The 20,951-nt window shown below is 38.1% G+C and overlaps 2 protein-coding genes and 1 long non-coding RNA gene across 3 annotated transcripts in view; all 3 read right to left on the reverse strand.

Moving 5' to 3' along the window:
• Nucleotides 1–781: 781 nt before the first annotated feature.
• On the reverse strand, nucleotides 782–10,708 carry LOC108442996 (tumor necrosis factor receptor superfamily member 14-like). Its single transcript, XM_037535594.1, has 9 exons — nucleotides 10,515–10,708; nucleotides 8,979–9,398; nucleotides 7,024–7,149; nucleotides 6,553–6,708; nucleotides 6,056–6,143; nucleotides 5,124–5,305; nucleotides 4,958–5,022; nucleotides 4,770–4,804; nucleotides 782–921 (listed from the first exon to the last, which is right to left on the reverse strand). Exons 2-9 carry the CDS (start codon nucleotides 9,145–9,147, stop codon nucleotides 882–884), a joined length of 861 nt encoding a protein of 286 aa, XP_037391491.1. The 5' UTR covers nucleotides 9,148–9,398; nucleotides 10,515–10,708; the 3' UTR covers nucleotides 782–881.
• Nucleotides 10,709–11,248: 540 nt separating this feature from the next.
• LOC108416651 lies at nucleotides 11,249–14,291 on the reverse strand. The gene is made up of 4 exons (XR_005129785.1): nucleotides 13,264–14,291; nucleotides 12,758–12,876; nucleotides 12,515–12,664; nucleotides 11,249–11,571 (listed from the first exon to the last, which is right to left on the reverse strand). It is a non-coding gene; the product is annotated as an uncharacterized LOC108416651 (long non-coding RNA).
• Nucleotides 14,292–16,118: 1,827 nt separating this feature from the next.
• The window catches only part of LOC108416002 (tumor necrosis factor receptor superfamily member 14-like), an 8,476-nt gene continuing 3,643 nt past the window's right edge, over nucleotides 16,119–20,951 (reverse strand). Inside the window, exons 3-10 of the mRNA XM_037535596.1 lie at nucleotides 20,443–20,568; nucleotides 20,024–20,179; nucleotides 19,807–19,894; nucleotides 18,485–18,663; nucleotides 18,318–18,388; nucleotides 18,138–18,184; nucleotides 16,845–16,928; nucleotides 16,119–16,733 (exon numbers count right to left, since the gene is read on the reverse strand). Coding sequence (XP_037391493.1) covers nucleotides 16,871–16,928; nucleotides 18,138–18,184; nucleotides 18,318–18,388; nucleotides 18,485–18,663; nucleotides 19,807–19,894; nucleotides 20,024–20,179; nucleotides 20,443–20,568 — 725 coding nt within the window. The 3' untranslated portion in view covers nucleotides 16,119–16,733; nucleotides 16,845–16,870. The remainder of the gene's footprint in view (nucleotides 16,734–16,844; nucleotides 16,929–18,137; nucleotides 18,185–18,317; nucleotides 18,389–18,484; nucleotides 18,664–19,806; nucleotides 19,895–20,023; nucleotides 20,180–20,442; nucleotides 20,569–20,951) is intronic.

Raw genomic sequence — 20,951 nt, forward strand, 5'->3', positions numbered from 1 at the left:
CCTCCGTTTCCCTCCAACATGGATCTTTTTGGACTGATAGCACCTAGATTATGGAATGCTCTGCCCACTCTTTTAAGGTCTGTCGATTCTGTTGATTCTTTTAAAAAACAGCTGAAGACTTATCTTTTTAAACAGGCATTTGGGTAATTGTTCTGTATTAGGTTTCTATCCTATGTGTATTTGTTTTATGTCTGTCTTTTGTTTAACATTGTTATTGTTTTTGTAAAGCTCTTTGTGACCTATGTCTGTGAAAAGTGCTGTATAATTCAATTTTACTTACTTTACTGATGTCATGGTATTCCCTTGGGGAAATCAAAACGTATTGTTCCAATAGCACAACAAATCTTTCCTCGTTTTGTTTTTCCGCCCTACAGCAGCATTCCTCTTTCTCTGTGCCTTGTTTACATACTTGTACTAGAGCTCTCTGTCATCCTACTGGTTAAAGTCAAGGAATGTGCCATAGGAGATCAAACTAGGCAAAAACATACAAAAAATGTGGACATGCTAGACTTTTTGTTGGGGTGTTGTCCGGATGTCATGTTGCTGTGCTTCTATTATGCCGCACTACAAGACTCGTTTTGTTCATATTCGGGCCTGTTGCTGGATATTTGCAGTAAAATCGTGTCCAAATCGTGCTGAATTTGTGCAGTCTGGTCCAAGCATACCGGCTTCCAGTGAGAGGAATGCCCACATTCTCCACCGATGTGGTGTTAGCCTGGAGCGGGGCCCATGCACAAGGAATGGGAAATCCAACCAGAGACACACACACAACACCAGCGCATATGAACCAGTATATTTATTAATATACAGATTTAGGTTATAATAGATATTCTGGACAAATTCCTTATGTTAGGCCTCCAAGTCTCTCATGTTCTTCTTGATCACAACAACACCCTTACTGAATAATCACCTTCCAAGGACCTGTACACATGGACAAGATTCAGGAGAAAAGGTATTAAACAGAATTAACTTTATAAAATATATATTATATAAAATATGTGTGTCTGCATCAATGATTTTGATGATTCACTATTAAAGACAAATTTAAGAAGATTCTTTACACATTTATATATGGTTCATTTGTGCTGCAGCATTGTAAAGTCAATAATAACAATCACTGTGAAACACTGCGTCCACTCACTGTCCACTCTATTAGACACTCCTACCTTGACCATCCACCTTATAGATGTAAAGTCAGAGACAATAGCTCATCTGCTGCTGCACAGTTTGTGTTGGTCATCCTCTAGTCCTTCATCAGTGGTCACAGGACACTTCCCACAGGACGCTGTTGACTGGATATTTTTTGGTTGATGGTCTATTCGCAGTCCAGCAGTGACACTAAGGTGTTTAAAAACTCCAATAGCACTGCTGTGTCTGATCCACTCAGACCAGTGCAACACTAACACACCACCACCACATCAGTGTTACTACAGTGCTGAGAATGATCCACTACCCAAATAGTACCTGCTCTGTGGTAGTCCATGGGGGTCCTGACCACTAAAGAACAGGGTAAAAGGGGGCTAACAAAGTATGCAAAGAAACAGATGGACTACAGTCTGTAATTGTAGAACTACAAAGTGCAGCTATATAGTAAGCAGAGCTGATAAAATGGACAATGAGCATAGAAACAAGGATATACACTCACTGGCCACTTTATTAGGTTCAATTGCTTGTTAACACAAATAGCTAATCAGTCAATCACATGGCCACAACTCAGTGCATTTAGGCATGTAGAGGTGGTCAAGACAACTTGCTGAAGTGCAGACCGAGCATCAGAACGGGGAAGAAAGGTGATTTAAGTGACTTTGAACGTGGCGTGGTTGTTGGTGCCAGACGGGCTGGTCTGAGTATTTCAGAAACTGCTGATCTACTGGGATTTTCACGCATAACCATCTCTAGGGTTTACAGAGAACGGTCCAAAAAAGAGAAAATATCCAGTGAGCGGCTGTTGTGTGGATGAAAATGCCTTGTTGATGTAAGAGGTCAGAGGAGAATGGGCAGACTGGTTCGAGATGATAGAAAGGCAAGAGTAACTCAAATAACCAACCAAAATCTCTGAGGAATTCCAACACCTTGTTGAAAGTGTGCCACGAAGAATTAAGGCAGTTCTGAAGGCAAAAGGTGTACTTAATAACGTGGCCAGTGAGTGTATGTCATAACGTTATTTCCTTTTCAATAAAACTGCTGTTTATATACAGTACTGTGTGAAAGTTTTAGGCATCTAAGCAAATTTTTTAACAATTTACCTCAGCAGTGAGTTCCTAACAATATACATTAGAATACAGTCATATTTATAGTTTGAATAAAAGATATATATATATATATATATATATATATATATATATATATATATATATATATATATACACACACACACACACACACACATATATATATATATATATATATATATATATATATATATATATATATATATATATATATACACACACATACATACACACATACATACATACATATATTGCTAGTCATCACAACATGTTGTAAGACAACACAAATGAACCATAGATAAATATGTAGGGCCATCTAAATCCATGTAAACATACTTTTAAATGGATTTTTCAGTTTTTAGTTTCAAACCCATAATGAAATAAATCCGATTTGATATGATTTGTATAAAAATAATTAAATAAAGACCAGAAAAAAATGAAAAAAAGTTTGGACTGGGCTTAAATGGGCCCATTGTACCATATACACTGCTTGTGAAATTTCACTGATTGCCTGTATTAGAAGCAAAATTATACAGATTTGTATCGATTATGTACAGTGGTGCTTGAAAGTTTGTGAACCCTTTGGAATTTTCTATATTTCTGCATAAATATGACCTAAAAATAAGTCCTAAAAGTAAATAAAGAGAACCCAGTTAAACAAATGACACAGAAATATTATACTTGGTCATTTGTTTTTTGAGGCAAATGATCCAATATTATGTATTTGTGAATGGCAAAAGTATGTGAACCTGTAGGATTAGCAGTTAATTTGAAGGTGAAATTAGAGTCAGGTGTTTTCAATCAATGAGATGACAATCAGGTGTGAGTGGACACCCTGTTTTATTTGAAGAACAGGGATGTATCAAAGTTTGCTCTTCATAATATGTGTTTATGGAAGTGTATCATGGCCCAAACAAAAGAGATTTCTGAGGACCTCAGAAAAGAGTTGTTGATGCTCATCAGGCTGGAAAAGGTTACAAAACCATCTCTAAAGAGTTTGGACTCCACCAATCCAGTCAGATTGTGTACAAATGAAGGAAATTCAAGACCATTGTTTCCCTCCCCAGGAGTGGTCAACCAACAAAGAGCAAGGCGTGTAATAGTCGGCGAGGTCACAAAGGACCTAAGCAACTAAAGGCCTTTCTCACATGTTCATGAGTCCACCCTCAGGAGAACACTGAACAACAATGGTGTGCATGGCAGGGTTGCAAGGAGAAAGCCACTGCTCTCCAAAAAGAACATTGCTGCTCGTCTGCAATTTGCTAAAGATCATGTGGACAAGCCAGAAGGCTACTGGAAGAATGTTTTATGGACGGATGAGACCAAAATAGAACTTTTCGGTTTAAATAAAAAGTGTTTTGTTTGGAGAAAGTAAAACACTGCATTCCTGCATAAGAACCTTATCCCATCTGTGAAAAATGGTGGTGGTAGTATCACGGTTTGGGCCAGTTTTGCTGCATCTGCCATCATTGATGGAAGAATGAATTCTGAATTATATCAGAGAATTCTAAAGGAAAATTTCAGGACATCTGTCCAGGAACTGAATCTCAAGAGAAGGTGGGTCATGCAGCAAGACAACGACCCTAAGCACACAAGTCGTTCTACCAGAGCATGGTTAAAGAACAGTAATGTTTTGGAATGGCCAAGTCAAAGTCCTGGCCTTAATCCCATCTAAATGTTGTGGATGGACCTGAAGTGAGCAGTTAATGTGAGGAAACCCACAAACATCCCAGAGTTGAAGCTGTTCTGTACAGAGAAATGGGCTAACATTCCTCCAAGCCGGTGTGCAGGACTGATCAACAGTTACCGTAAATGTTAAGTTGAAGTTATTGTTATATATAGAAAATTTTAAAGGGTTCACAAACTTTCAAGCACCACTGTAATAATGAGCCTTAAAGGAAAATAATTGATCTATTTACCAAACCAAACAAACCAAAACCCCCCAAACAAACAAGAAAAACACTGAAATAATAGTTTATATTAAAGTTTGTGGATAACTCAGCAAATAAACAATATTTGTACAAAAAATAATACATTTGCAGAAAGTTTTTATTCTCTGTAGAGAATGTGTTACTTGTGTTACACAAACATATTTTCTGTTAGAAATGTAGAGAATTTGGTTCAACATTTTGTATATGAATGTGTATGATGATTAATAAATAAAAATAGAACTGCGATGCATTGTTTTTAAACCACAGTGATGTGTTTTTTGAGTATTTCTTTTAAAGTAAAATGAAAGTGAATTTATTGAATGAGATTCCATGTATATTTTTAAGTACTTCTTTTCTTATTTTTTTATATTTCACAATATAAAAAAGTAGGCTTACATGGTACATGGGCTTCTTAGGGTCTTTTGCCTATATAGTTAAAGTGTGTATATAACAACAATAACAATAATAATAAATATCATCATAATCATCATCATAATGTTGATGTTTAGAAAATTATTTCATATTTCAGTATAAGTAAGCAGACACAGCAAAACACTGTTGATTTTGTTTGATTTTTATCCTCAGGCCTACAGGAACTGTGATTTACCTGTCTGTTGTCTCCAGAGCTACCCGTGTCGCTCTCTTGAAAAGACAAAATACATTCATTTCAAAGGATTCATTTCAGTCATAGAACCAGTTATGTTGCCTTTTCTTTTACTGAAATACTACAAACTACATAATTAGGACTACATTAAAGTGGATAATTAGAAATACTCAAACCAAGACAATACTTACAGATTTTTGTAATGCAGTTTCTTGTGTTGGTACATTATTATACTCAGGTGATTGAACAGCACAGTCTGAAACCACATTTTAACAACGTGTACAAATTAAAAGTAAAGTATTAGGTCTGACATAAAACTTTTTTACTTGAATATTTAAATAAATATGAAAGCCTTACTTGCACGCTGGGCAGTCCTACGCTTAAATTTGAGAATGATAACTGCTACAGCTACAGCCACAGCCACAATGAGAACAGCAACTATGATTCCAGCTATCAGAGCAGCTGGAGTTTTATTTCCACATTCAGCATCAGAAGAATGTGTTCCTGCCTTTATTTCTGTAAGTCCCAGCTCTTCACATCTGTCAGAGAGAAACAAATTGCCTGATGATGTCTGAAGATTTCTCTTTGCATAGAAGCATTATTGAGATGATCTAGATCAGGTGTAGACAACTCTGGTCCTGGATGGCTGCAGTCAAAAGGCAGTTTAGGTGCCCTGCTCAAACACAGGTAACTGCTCTTTATTTAAGTGCAGACAGTGCTTTGTTTGAGGATTAGGAACTGGAGCCAACCAGCCAAAGAGTCACCTGAACAGGTTTTGCTTATGTTAAACAGACTTTTTTGTTTTCAAGGTACTTGGTTAAACTCTTCATTTAATTACTAGGTTCAATAAGTCTTTCAGAATAGGGAAATCACCAACAGCGCTGGACTCTGGACATCCAGGAGTTTCAGAACTCTGATCGACAGTGTCATTTGTAATACTTTTCCTGAACGTAACTGAAGATCAATAACAACCCAATTGCAACCCAATCACACCTGGGGCCATATTCATATAGCATCTCCAATTAGGAGTGCTGATTTAGGATCATATAGTGTTCTCTCTTGTATGTTTATTGGATTGACCACATTTATGACCCTCTGTTTTTCTGTATTTGACTATATTTTTCGTCTTTTTGCCTTCTGTTTTTGTACCTTTGCTGTTTTTTAGATATTGGTTTAGACCTATTTGTCTTCTATGCGCAAGCGTCTGGAATTCTGTCGTCGCTCCACGTTACAAATTAATTCACTGACCAAAATAATCATTCAGTAAAAGTAAACAAGTGAACACTCACTTTGAGTGTGGCTGACAAATCTGAAGAGACCCATTTGAGAAGGTACCATCTGCACATTCAGCACATTCAGCATCTTTAGATGCTGTTCCTGAAAACAGTAAAAACAGTAAAGTGGAATTTATGTTAAGTGACCCTTATTAATCCCACAAATGGGGAAATTCCACCTCTGCATTTAACCCATCCATGAAGTGAAACACCACATACACTCTAGTGAACACACACACTAGGGGGCAGTGAGCACACTTGCCCGGAGCGGTGGGCAGCCCAATCTGCAGCACCCAGGGAGCAGTTGAGGGTTAGGTGTCTTGCTCAAGGACACCTCAGTCATGTGCTGTCAGCTCTGGGGATTGAACTGGCGACCTTCCGGTCACGAGGCTGGTTCCCTAACCTCCAGCCCATGACTGCCCATGAATGAAGCACAACTCAGCCATTCAAAGAGAAAAGCATGAAAGATGTTACTGGAAAGGTTCACATTGATACAGATATATTACACCAACCTTTACGCTTTATATACTGTCCAAGGCTGCAGCTTGTGTGTTTCAGAGCATGTATACAGCCGCCTCTGTGCTGATCAGTACAGTGATATCCATCTAGTGGCTCACAGACTGTGTCTGATGATTGAGTGCAGGGAGTCTTTACTCTTAAACCCTGATCTGTGAAAAACAAAGTGATAGTGATATCTACAACATAATAGCTTAAGCAATAACAACTAAATAATAATAATAATAATAATAATAATAATAATACATTTTTTCATGCAGCACTTACAATTTCTGTACAAATAAAATAAAATCTGTTCTTTACACAAGAATATAAGTAAAATATTGGGAAGATAAGATGTGTAGTAGGAAATGACCTACATCCAACAACTGGGCTGTAAGTGACCCTAAATATAACTGTAAAGAATACATTTTCTATCAGGTTAGATACAAAGCACACATAAGTCCACTTATAAAGAACAGACTTACTAGGATCACACACTGTACAGCTAAAGCATTCTCTGAGTCCGTTTGGTGCATCTATAAATGTTGAATCAAGACACGGAACACATGTAGTGCTTGTATCCTCAGTGCAGTGCCTATAAACACGATTTCCTAAAAAGAAACATGACATTCCACAGATTGTTTTCAGACTACAGATTTAGACAGTGTAGTTTTTAGGAGCCCATTTCACAGAAAACTGAATTATCCTCACTTTCCTGAATGCAGTATGCATACAGTGATGCCATAAGTAAACACTGATAGTTTCAAACTACGCTAAACAGAGAGCTTTCAGTCCATATATGGAAACTAAGCTACCAAAACTGCCCTAAGCTGCCCTAAGCTGCCCCTTTTGAATACATTGGTTCTGCGATGTCACAAAAGCCAGCATACTTAAATACAGTTATATGCAAATGTTTGGGCACTCCTAGCCAATTTATGTATTTTGTTGATTTTTGAAGTGAAAAGAAGTAAACACAACTATCAGCAAAGTTTTTTGAAATCACATTTTCAGCAAATGGTCATAGTTAGAAGCTAGAAGTTTTTCGGTTTTTGTTATAGCAGTTTTCACCTAGTTTTCCTTGCAGAACATTTTCAGTTCTGCGTTATTCTTGGTCTGACTTGTAAGCACAGCATGATTAAGATATGTAAACTGATTTGCAATGATGTCTGTCTGTGAGGGCCATTCCAAAAGCTTCAACTTGTGTTTCTTAAAGTAATGTGAATTTTGAGGTATTTTGTATGTTTTGGATCGTTGTCCTGTTGTAAAAGCCGGCCTCTTTTTGGCTTCAGTTTTTCAACAGACAGTGTGACATTTGCTACAAAAATTGGCTGATATTTAGTGGAATGCATTCTTCCATTTACTCAAGCAGTGTTTCTCGTGCCACTGGGTGCCGTAAACCCCAAAGCATAATAAACCCACCCCCCATGCTATGGTTGGTAAGGTGTTGTTTTAATTTTTTCAGCTGCTCCTTTTTATCTCCAAACACATTTTGGTAACTCTGGCCAAAGAGTTCAACAGCACTTATTTCCAAAATGCCTCTGTCTGATCTATATGTTGTTTTGCATGCTATATCACATTCTGGAATTGTCACCAAGGTTTTGTCCTGCCTAACCTTCCTAACAAGTCCATCAAGGCCTAACAAGTTCATTAATTTCTGAGACATTACAACAGGAAGGATGTTCAAACTTTTGCACATGCCACAATTACTATTTAATTTTTTTCTATTATTTAAGGAGATGGAGCTGCCCGGTAGAAGGAGAAGAGGTAGACCTCAGAGAAGGTTTATGGATGTAGTGAAGGTGGACATGGAGATGGTTGGTGTAAAAGTAGAGGAGGCAGTGGATAGGGCAAGATGGAGGCAGATGATCTGCTGTGGCAACCCCTAAAGGGAGCAGCCGAAAGAAGAAGTAGAAGAAGAAGAAGAAGAAGAAGAAGATTTAAATTAAGTGAATATAAAATAACTCTAAATAATAATAAAAATATATTTTTAATATAGTTTGCTGCAGAGGTTGTGTTTACTTCATTTCATTTTAAAAAATCCCCCCTCCCCTCAAAATAAGCAATTTGGCACAAGCTTTTGCATATATCTGCCCCTGTTCAGCCTACAGCAATTTAGTGTGGGCCATTGATGCTGAAGTAATAAAGAGTGTTTCAGTCAGTGCGTTTTGTACAAGGCACAAAACAGGGCAACAAGTCAAAGGACAAATACATACATCAACATAAACTGCCTGTTCAATTCTAAAGGATAAACAGAGGTTGGAAAATGTTCATGTAAAAATGAATTTGTTTCTGGTGCATAAAATCACACAAATGTTAAATGTGGACCGCTGGGAAAAATTAAATCAAAGTAGGATTTGGGCCCTTTGAACACTTTTACTTTCATTTTTATCATACCATAAGTACAAGTATTAAATCCCATAAGCAACAGCTTTTGGCTTACCGGGCGCACACATAGGACAGCATTCTCCATTCTCCCTCTGATATTCAGCCCGGGCACATCCGCAAAAACAGAGTTGAATAGTCATGAAGAAAATAGCAGCAATCAGAACAATGAAAGAAAAAAAATTTAAGCCACAGATCATCTTTAAAGTGCTAGTGCAGTGTAACATATAAACAAAAAGCAGAAACAAATGTTTCTCCTGCACTTTTCATTGATCTACTGTATGAGCTTCAGATCATCTGCTAAAACATTTTGCTTAAAAGTTCAAAGCTCAAAGTTGCTTAATGCTGAGGACAGTTCTTCATTGGTAGATACAAATATCTTAGATTTCAGTTTTGTTGGTGCAGCTCTTCATCTTCTCTGCACATTTATTAGAAGTTCAGAGTCTTCGATCAGCTTTTCCAGTCCTTGGAGGGGAAGCTGAAAAAGGAAAGAGAAAACATTTTAGACTGGCTGAAATCAGTCACAAATGAACGTATTTGATATTATGAATAATATTCTGACGCCTGTGAATGTAGCAAAGATTACAATTATGATTCAATTATATAATGTATAATACATACAGTACTGTGTGAAAGTTTTAGGCATCTAAGCAAATTTTTTAACAATTTACCTCAGCAGTGAGTTTATCACAATATACATTAGAATAAAGTCATTCATAAAGTCCGTTTTTTCCTTGACACCTTCACAGCCACCACAGAGACTTGTTAATATCATCAATTACATCATGAGCACAATTTACTGAAGCACTGATTGGTCAAACCAGGAGTTGCATTTTAACTACATATAATACTGTAATACTGGGCTTCCTCGAGGAGAGGATTGAAAATGGTTAAACAAACACACTAACATCCAGAAAATCACTATTTATTATTGACTATATATAATGTTTATGGAATTGTTTGTAACATTGTGAGAAAACAGAAAGGCACATAATTAATACTAGGCATCAAGACAGGATCTGCAAAACGTAGCTACAAATTGAAATGACCTCTGTGTACCTGTAGAATAAGGCATGTTGGACAAAAAAGTAGGAATCAATTAAAGAAATATAATCTTACTGTAACTTTCCAGACTGTTTCAAAACTGAAAGCATAAACATGTTCACTTTGCTATATGACTGGTCTAAACCAGGAAATTCCTGTGTACACCTTTCTTTTCTTTGTTGCCTTTCCGAAGTTTTGCATTGAAAGAAATGATTCAAAATTTTTTTTTCCAGCATTTTGATATATGGACAGTATGGAAGGGGTTAAAGGAATGTTTTGAAACTTTAGCAATATTTACCTACTACGTCAAACTCTTTTTTTTTTTTGAGAAAGTTGGAAGGAAATCTGTTTTTCCGTGATTTGGGCCCTTTAAAGTCTTAATATAAATTATCCTTATACTTAAATGTTTTGGTGAAATGAGAAAAATAATTAAGGGGGTTGACTTAAAAATTAATATTCAAAACTTAAGGGCCAAGTTAAAAGTTCACTTGGGTACAGTGTATACTGTACTGAAGTCCTATAGGTTATCTGAATATTAAAAAGCTCTTACTTTTGTAGCCGCTCCCGAAGAAAACAGTGCTGTGAACAAATCTGTAACTGAGGCTGTCTGTGTAGTTGAGTGTTGTCCAGTTTAGCTCTGCTTCTCAAAGCTGAAAACTGCATCTTATGGTAAAAATCTCAGGTAAAATCTCTTTTTTTTTTAACAGTAAACAGCTTCTGAAGAAATCCATGGATGAACGTACCAGCAGACTGCAAATACTTTCTGTTCTGTTTAGCTTATCTCCAAGGACCGCCCATGCACATTCTGTCTACATACTGCTTCTTTAAAAACAATCAAAAAGTTGCCTTGTTCAAAAAGTAAATTAGAGAATATGCCTGTATCTAATGTTGTTATAGAATATCTGTATGTTTCCTGCTTAAAATATTTTATAGAAAAGCCAGACAATGTTCTTTTGTTTCCTGGAATAGGAGCAGTTTTCCTGGAATAAGTCCAGACCAGTGCACTGGGCGGTGAGGGGAGCTGCGTCTAGAAGATTTCACAGTACAGTGAAAGAAAAACACAAGCCTCAAGGAAGGAATATGTTAAATTGTCTGTGACTGACAAACAGGTGCAGTGACAATTTCAAAACGACAAGGGCCAAAGTTCTTGTCTAATAAAGGTTTGGATGTCCAGGCTCACCTCCTGTGCTGAAATGGTTCATTCGGAGCAGTTGAATAACTGGTTCTGTGGTCTTGGCTCAAAGCCAATAAACAAGTCGCATGAAGCAAAGCAGGAACAAGTTTTATTAAATAGTGTCCAGACTGACTTTAGAGTGGATCTAACCTTTACTGACCTTTATAGGGGGATACCATCAAGAAAGCACAACACAATCAGTAAACCAGTGATGATACAAAAGTACAAGGCAGTATTAAGTGGAATTTATCATAACATGATTCACTTCCTGTGGACTCAGGCCAACAGTCCAGTTTCTCCACGGTGAGAAGAACAGTTCAGTCCATACTGCTGAGGGTCAGAAGCCTTTTGTAGAATTGAGCATTTCCACAGGCACCTCATATTCAGCAGAAGATATCGTACGTGCAGGCAGTTCAGGGAGCATATCCTGGAGCTAGAAGAGAATTCAAAGCATTTTATGTTTTAAGTAGCTCAAACTGCTGTTCTAAGAATTGTTTTGGGCAAAATGATCAGTATTAAGTGATATTTCTGACCAGGTGATTTCTCTTTAAGAAATGAATAGTGTTAGACAATAACATTGAAAAATACAATTACTGCTTATTCTTTTGTGCAGTAGAATAATAGTGAATAAAACAGCTGCTCTTGTAATCCAGGTAAGAGAGCATTTTATATAAGTACACCGACCAGCTACTTCATTAATACACCTCATTTCTACACTCATTGTGCATTTTAGCATCTCCACTTACAATATAGGTTCACTTTATTGTTCTACAATTACAGACTTTAGTCCATCTGTTTCTCTGCATACTTTGTTAGCCCCCTTTTACCCTGTTCTTCAATTGTCAGGGCCCTCACAGGACCACCACAAAACAGGTACTATTTGGGTGGTGGATCACACTCAGCACTGCAGTTACACTGAATTGGCAGCAGCACGTACGCGTGTGGCACAGCAGTGTTGCTGGACATTTTAAACACCTGTGTCCGCTCTATTAAACACACCTACCTTGTTGGTTCACTGTGTAGATGTAAAGCCAAAGACAGTAGCTGTTGCTGTACAGTTTGTGTTGGTCATCCTCTAGTCCTTCATCAGCAGACACAGGATGCAGTTGGCTGGATATTTTTGGCTGATGGACTATTCTCAATCTAGCACTGAGGTGTTTAAAAACTCCAGCAGCACAGCTGTGTCTGATCCACTCAGACCAGCGCAACACACACCGCACTAAAATGGACTACAGTCTGTAATTGTAGAACTACAAAGTAAAACATCATCGTAAGTGGAGCTGGTAAAACAGACAATAACTCTAGAAGCAAGGAGGTGTACTAAATGAAATGTCCCTTCAGTGTATGTAATCAGAAATAACTTGTGTAAGACTAACCTCTTTGTAGATTGTCCTGGGCTGCATTTTGTGTGATTCACAGGTATGTATAAGATCTACAGCTGTCTTGATCAGTACAGGAATGCCTCTCTAGTGGCTCACAGTCTGTATCAGATGACTGATAGGCAGTCTTTACTCTTAATCTCTGACCTGTGAACAACACAAAGAGACTAATGTATCTGAAAGACGTCACTGCTTTAAACAGACAGCACATAGAAGTCTACTTCCAAAGGACAGACTCACCAGGCTCACATGCTGTACAGCTAAAGCAGTATGCAGAGGCTCATCAGTGGAAGCTGATTCAGGACATGGAATACAAGGAGTGCTTGCATTCTCAGTGCAAAGCCTAAAAACCCACTTTCCTAAAAAATAATAATAAAAAAAATAAAGATCAGTTGACAGAATGAAGTCATATCATTTAAACGATCGATATCTAATATATTTATATATATATATTTATTTACATTAGCTTATCAACTAACAGTGTATGACTCTAGTCTCTTGCTATCGTCAAGTTTAATGTTACAGCTGATCGTGTAGCAGGGCCGGCCCTTCCGGGGGGGGGCGCTCGCGTGCATGTTTTATTTATTTATTTATTTATTTTTACAAATGAACAATTAATAAATATGAAAACAAGCAAAGTCCACATAATCATAACTTCATTGTTTAATAATATTAGTCAAATGAATAATTATTATAATAACAACACACAACACCTATCACCCCCCCCCCCCCCCCCCTTTGCGCACCTTGTTACTGTTTCTCAAGACTTGTCCTCAACCCGGCCATTTGCGTGAGCTTCAAGTCTGGTGAGGAGGGGTGAGAACTCTCCGATATACTGTCCAATGTTCTGGATTTGGACTGCAGTGTCCAGTTGAGGCGCTTGCTGTCAGTATTGCTCCTTTAACCATCAGTCTATGTACAACACTCTACTCGCAGGACACGTGTATCACGTGTATCGCTGCTTATCTAGAGGCTCATAGCGACTTTACTGTCACGACTACAGATTTAGACACTGTGGTTTTAAACGCTTCATAAAATCATAACAACATTAAAGCCAATAGTTATTAGTGTATTAAGCTTCACCATCTACCGGCGTAGGACCGCAGTCTCCGTCCATTTCATGACTGGTTCGGGAAGACGTGCAACAGTACAGTTCAAACTTCCGGGAGAAAGTAGCAGAAAAACAGGAAACATCTCCAGTAGAGAGCGACTTTGAAGTGCTGTAGCAGACATTTCCAGTGAGGAGGAGCAGAAATAGACATTTCTACAGCACCAAAGAGCGACGTGAGGCCAGTTTCACAAATTCCCCTCTGAGCCGATTCCGCCTTAAAGGAGCCGAGGCGTCATTGTTTTCTGGAGTAAGTCCACGCGCTGTGAGTGAGAGGAGCTCCGTCCATCAGATTTCACAAGGAGGTTAAATATTAACACAGTACTAAAGGACAGAAGGTGTTAAATAGTCCATCACTGACCACACGGAGACAAACCGTGTGGGGTTTTATGTACCGCCTCTCCTCTGTGTCGGAAAGGGTTCTCTTCCCAAGAGCTGCGCAGCACCGGTTCTGCCGTTCAATGTCAACAACAAAGTCAGGCGAAGCAAAAAAGCAGGAACAAGTTGCATTAAACAGCCCAGAAGGCAGTTTTACGTAGACCCGGTTGTAACTGACCTTTGTAGGCGGATACAACCAAGTAAGCACAACACAGTCAGTGATTTAAAGTTGTGGACAAACTTGGTGCTTGACTGAAAGCAGAAGGCTTTTACTGCCTGGGCCGCAGTACAAAAGGACACCTGCAGGGAAAGATACTCGCAGGGCAGCTTTCTTATGATTGGGGTATAAGCAGTCGATTAGGACCCCATCAACTGTAAAACTTGGTTATTGCTTGTAACAATCATAACACTGACAGAAAAGTGTTTCAATGTTTTCATTTCGTCGTATTTGTTTTTACTGTTCTTTGGTCTTCCCGTATGTTCCTCCCGTGCCCGTGTTTCCCCCCACAGTCCAGAGACATGCAGTCAGTCACAAAGACACTCCAGTTTGATATGTGGGGTTTATCATGTGCCAGGTAAAGGGGAAGTGTTAAAAAGTCTGTGGGAAATTATTATGGTATATTATCAGTTGTTGTAACATCTTGTTTAATTTGATTGCATTACTTCACAGTTCCAAAGGGTTTATTTCTTCCTCTTGTCTCTTACCCCTGTGTGGCCAACCTGCATGTCTCTGTGGTGCGTGTCAGCTTGGAGGGAAAAACAACCCATTTCATATGAAGCATTTCAGTCACCAAACCACAACAATACGTCCAGGTTCCTCTAATGCAATGTCTTGAAATGTGCGTACTTGAAGCTGTGGACGAAACCAGTCCTGCGTGTTCGTTGATGCAAAACAAATGAGACGAGTAGATCAGACTGAAGTGAAACAAACGGTTTTATTACAGAATTCTGGAGAGGTTACAAACAGAGAACATGCATCATGTATCTCCCAAGTAAGCTCTGACCCCTTCTCATCTGACTCCCTTTTTATAGTCGCATGACCGCTCCTTCCTTACCCAAGTCTCCAATGTGTGCGTTAGGCCATCTCACTAATCCACATCATAAAAGTTTAAGGATGCGCTCGAGACGTGAGTGCGTCTGCAAGGTCAGCTTAAGGTATTCCCTGTGTTTACCAACTCCCCCCGTTTTCCAGACAATGGCTCTGCTTATCTGACCAGATGAACCACATGTGTGGTGTGCTAATCCCAGGGTCTACTACTATTAGCTTCGAAGTATTTCCTGTTATCTGACATCTTTGTGTATTCCAACATTAGTCAGCACACAGCCTTATGTGCTGACTCAGCTCTTAGAATTGTACAATATAACCATTAAGCTTTCAATGCAAGACATAATACATCTTAAAAAGTAATATGAACAATACTAAGGCTAATAATTCCACAAAGCCTATTACCAAACTTAAACACACATTTAAAACATGAAACATAACAAGCCTAGACATAAAACACGAAACACTTACCTGCATGTTGTTACGTTTATTCCGACAAACTGCTACTTTTTAACACTACAATAACAGGAACTATGATTCCAGCTATCAGAGCAGCTGGAGTTTTATTTTCACATTCAGCATCAGAAGGAAGTGTTCCTGCCTTTATTTCTGAGAGTCCCAGATCTTCACATCTATCAGAGTGACTCACAGTTGTTAAGGAAGGCACAGTAACAGAAATTCTAAGTGAGAAAAAGAGGCTGTAAAATGGTGATGCAAAAATGAATTGTGACCATGTGAACATGTGTAGACTTCTTTAATGTTGTCCAGGGGGTTAGTGCATGTTGGTAGGCTAGTATTTCCACTCTTTCAATGTGTAGAGCTTAACTGCTAGGCGGATGAGCAGATGAATGTAAATGTATTTAAATGTCTTTCATGACATCAATAACTACGAATCCAACCTTGAAACTTTGATACAGAATGAAACAAAACATGAAAGTTAGTGATTTCATTATTAATAACTGAATCTCTGGATCATCACTGATTTATTTAGACACCAATCTGAACATACTGCCTTTAGAGAACCTCAGCGAATGGAAGCACATGAGAAAATGTATCAGTATTTATTTTACTAGAAAATATTACATTAGTATGGTTAAAGAGATGTCACACTGTAAGATGAAAGGCAACTGTTTCTGCTGTGCAAAAGATTTTGAAGGAATGTATAAAACTATCTCCCTAGTAATATAGAAATATCTCCCTAGTCTGTACGTTATAATTTAATTACTGCTAGAAATATAATGCAAACTGCGTTATTCAGAAGTTGTAGCAGTGTGTGGCAAAAACATAAAACTGTCGGCAAATCTTGGTCTTTTAAGGGTTAAAAATAGGTTACCATTAGTTGGACACGCATCTCTAGAGTAATATGAGGTCACTGAAATAGTCATTATTTACAAACAGCATTTACAAAACCCTAAAATGGTAAAAGAATCAGTTGCTCAATCTGAACAGTTGACAAACCGCTTCCTGTTGTAGATCCTGTGGCAGACAAAAAGTGGAACACCACAGAGCTACACCAGTTTCTTCAGCATCACACAGTCTTCAGGCCTGCACTGCATAGAGCCAGAGTTCGTTCCATACTCCTCAGGATCACAAGCATTCCATGATTGGCCAGTTCCACTGTTCTGTATTCTGAGAGCTGTTCTCAATAGGAAATGACCAGGGCTACCATGGTGCTCTTCTTAGGGCTGCAAAAGGATCCAAAAAAAATGCAAAAGTGCCCTAGAATGTAACTGGACAGAAATGGGACTGGGAAAATAATTGCTCATTTTTACTTTGTAATAACAGTAACATCTTACCTATCTTAAAAAACAAGACAGCAAGTTTAGATTGCAGGATTGCCAGAGCTGCTCGTGTTTAGGTGTGACTGATCAGGGTGCTCACTAAGAGAAAAAGATTGATTAGTTCCTCTCTCCTCGTGATTCACAGCAATACTAGCCAATGATGGAAGTCTTATAGGTCACTTGCATAGCACTGAACAGTCATCGTGCTCTATAGATGTTATTTCTTGTCAAAATCATATGCAAATGCAACACGGAGATCGTAATTTAATGAATCACAAATCCATAATGAGATTTGTAGATGACATTAGCATCATGGTTACCTAACATTCAGGAGCACAGTCCCACACATCTTATGTCTTTCCAATTAGGAATTTGTTTTAACAATGTTTTTTCTACACTGTTAGAAATGAAGCTGCTATACAGGTACATTTTTTATTCAACAAGGTACAAATTGTGTAAAGGTGCCCTCAAAGGTACAACAGTGGTTTTAAAATCCAGTTCTTGCTTTGACTGTAAGTCAAAATAATGCAGTTAAGTGTCACGGTTAGCTCCTCCCACTACTCCATGTGCTCCTTTGTTTTGGTTTAAGTCCTGCCCCTCCTTTTGTAACTCCGCCCCTGGTTGTTTGCACCTGTCCCTTGTTCCCTGTGTACTTAAGCCCTGTGTTTGCCCCTTGTGTTTGCCGGTATTTGTTTGAATCTCTGTGTTTGATGTCTCGGTCTCTGTTTGCTGGTTTTTGTCATGTCTGTCCCCCGATCTATCCGTGTTGGCTCTATGACCCTGGACTGTCTTGACTATGACCCTGGATTTGCCCATAATAAATCTCGCTTATCTCAGCGTATGTGTCCGCCTCCTCGCTCCGCGTTACATTAAGATTTTGAGTAAAATGTTTGTTTCTTGAAAGACAGCATATTCATTTTTGATAAATTGTTCAAACTTGGGATCACTTATCTTTTTGTTGTTATTGTTTCAAGTTTTTAAAAAAGACAAGGATATTATCACTAATTATTATAATTGGATGTATTTTTGTTGTCTGAAACCTGCTCATCTAATGTAACTAATGTTTCTCTTCTAGGAAGGCTTTACAGAGGATGTTGGAACACTACTGTAAGGATCTGTTTGCATTCAGCAACTGCAGACAGCAAGGGGAACAGGTAATGACGAATGTTGGGGAGAACATTCAGTAACACTTTTTTGTGACCAAGTACAAGTAGAACAAACATACAGCCAGTAATGTTTATATTGTCCTCAGGTCTAATCAGACTGCATAGGTTCATAGTTGTGATAGAAGTAAATCCTTGTTTTTACCTGTCTGGATGCTTAGTCAACATTGGCATCACTGATGAGAGTGCCGTCTTAATGAAAAATGAAAAAACAATTACAATCATTTTATAAGATTCATTCCAATTACAGAATCCCACACAGTGTAGTGTTCTTGAATCACTTAATTAAGACCTAATTAAGCAGTCATACCAAAACAGCACTTACAGATTGCTGAAATCCAGTTTCTTCTACTGGAGTTGTGTGGTTATTCTCAGTTGGTTGAGTCTTAAACCAGTCTGAAACCACATTTTAACAACATGTACACATTAGAATAAAAATAAACATTAAAGATGGATGTATTTTTTTCTAAATGGTAAATATGAAACCCTTACCTCGACATGAAAAAGTCTTATATTTAATTTTGACAAACACGATAACTGCTACAGCCACAGCCACAATGAGAACAAGAAATATGATTCTAGCTATAAGAGCAGCTGAAGTTTTCTTTCCACATTGAGCATCAGAAGAACATGTTCCTGCCTTTATTTCTGTGAGTCCCAGTCCTTCACATCTGTCAGTCAAACAGAGGAGGAAAAGTAATATGATTTCTTTCTGCCTGATTTATCTGAAACATTATGGAAATGATCTAGATCCCAGAGGGCGAGTGTCCATCTGGTAATGTCTCTGTTAAAAGGCACCTAATTCAACTGCTTAGTAAATTACCATGTTTAATGTATGTGTTACAGCAGAGAAATCATCAAACTCTGCAGGACCACTAAACCATGAAGATCAGAGTAGCCTATCCTTTATCTAAATCATCTCTGTAACAAATGATCATTACGGTAAAAAGTTTAAAATCAGAAGACTGCAACCTTGTGACACCTGGACAATTTCTTTGTGCAAGCTGGATCTCTGAACCAGTTTCTCCTTTAACTTTAGCTATTAATGTATTTACAAACAGAAAGTGTCTCATACATGGCTCACTGTGAGCTGTCAGAACTTCAGTATGTCTCGGTTCTGCAGACCTCTGGAACTGCACTGGATGGAACTATGATGGAATACTACTCTTCCAACAAATATTCCTTCAAGTAGTGTAGTGATGATGAGTAGAAAGCTGTCTACCATGTCAGTCCAAAATCCCCCCTAGGTGTTCAATTGGTGAATTCATATAATTTATCTTTTCAAACTCCTCCAGCCACGGTAGCAAAATACTCCCCACAGCATAAGAGCCAGTACCCTCGCACTATAGAGAGCTACACATGCACTCTCACTTGTGGATAATGTGGTGAGTGTGGCTCATCTGTGTAGAGCAGCACTGATGGCTTTCACACCATCAGTCTTCAAATGTGCATTTGTCTTTGTAATAAGGGGTAATGAGGGGTTTTATGCATTGCAGCTCTACAGTAAAAACCGACCATGCAGCTGTGGATCGACTGTTCTTGCTGACACAGTTTGATCAGCTGCTGTGTTGACACAGGAACAGCTGCCCTTGTGTTCTTCCTTACATTCACACTAATGCAGGAGCACTGAGCCATTTACTGTTTTCCCATAGATCTAAATCACTTTAGTCACTCCTCCTCCTGAAAGAGTAGTGAGTTGAGCCGTCTTTGTGACAGAAACTTCTTTCATCCATGCGAGTCTTAGAACTTCTCATCGTTCCTTTTTGAGTTAATTCACTGATCTGAATAATCATTTAGTGAGAAAATTAACTCACATTGAATGTGGCTGACAAATCTGAAGAGAGCCATTTGAGAAGGTACCGTCTGCACATTCATCACATTCAGTATCTTTAAACGATGTTCCTGCAAACATACAAGTTCTGCTCAATTACAGTGAATAACACAGCTGCTCTTGTAATTCAGTCATTTAAAGTGGAAAGTCCAAAAGGTGTTACAGAGAAATATATGTGTATGCAGATGTGTTGCACTAACCTCTGTGCTTTATATATTGTCCAGGGCTGCAGTTTTTGTGTTTTATAGTTCGTATACAGCTGCCTCCCAGTTGATCAGTACAATAATGTCCGTCTAGTGGCTCACAGACTGTGTTTGATGATCGCGTGCAGGGAGTCTTTTCTCTTAAACCCTGACCTGCGAAAAACATGTAGAGACCAAAACATATTATTACTATTCTTCTTCTTATTATTGTTTTTTTATATACATCACATTTATTGAATTTAAAAACACCTAGCAAGCTTGCATTCCTAACATCCTGTGGAATTCCATTCCAGCACCTAAGAGCTATATAAGTAAATGAGTCTCCACCAACTAAGCTGTAAGTGATCTTAGGCATTTACAGTAAGTATAACAGTAAAGAACATGTTTTGTATGCTACCTATGAAGGATAGACTCACCAGTATCACACACTGCACAGCTAAAGCATTCTGCAAGGCCATTGGGTGCATCAAGGTATGTTGAATGAAGACATGGAACACATGTAGTGCTTGTATCCACAGTACAGTGCCGATAAACATGATTTCCTAAAAAGAAACATACCAACTCAGTAGTGTTATAAAGATAAGAAATTGTTTTGAATAACATTAATTTGGATAAGCATTTTTGGTATTATATGTGTATCAGCATTGTTTAATGAAAACCTCATGTCTCGTTTAGAGAGATTTACAGCTGCTGTCCAAAGAAAAACAAGTATGTCCAGGACAATGAGTGCAAAATGTTCTTTAACTTCAATTTGAGTTAATGTAAAGAGATTTTATTCCAAGCATTCCTTTTGTTCTAATCATCATCAACTTTCATACAAAGTAAAGGACAGCGGATGTTTTCAAATTATGTAGAAATTTTACAGTGATTATATTTTAATGAAAAGAGTTTTTATTTCTTATTTCTATATAGCTGGAATAGCATT

Source organism: Pygocentrus nattereri, chromosome 28 (assembly GCF_015220715.1).
Source record: "Pygocentrus nattereri isolate fPygNat1 chromosome 28, fPygNat1.pri, whole genome shotgun sequence".
NCBI classification, from domain to species: domain Eukaryota; kingdom Metazoa; phylum Chordata; class Actinopteri; order Characiformes; family Serrasalmidae; genus Pygocentrus; species Pygocentrus nattereri.

What these genes read in the sequence shown, in the direction of transcription:
- LOC108442996 (XM_037535594.1), bottom strand. Translation starts at nt 9,147, where the DNA reads ATGTTACACTGCACTAGCACTTTAAAGATGATCTGTGGCTTAAATTTT. An exon ending in CTGTACAGTGTGTGATCCTA is followed by an intron (nt 6,709 to 7,023) that starts GTAAGTCTGTTC and finishes TGTTTTTCACAG; the next exon opens with ATCAGGGTTTAAGAGTAAAG. An exon ending in TAGGACTGCCCAGCGTGCAA is followed by an intron (nt 5,023 to 5,123) that starts GTAAGGCTTTCA and finishes ATGTGGTTTCAG; the next exon opens with ACTGTGCTGTTCAATCACCT.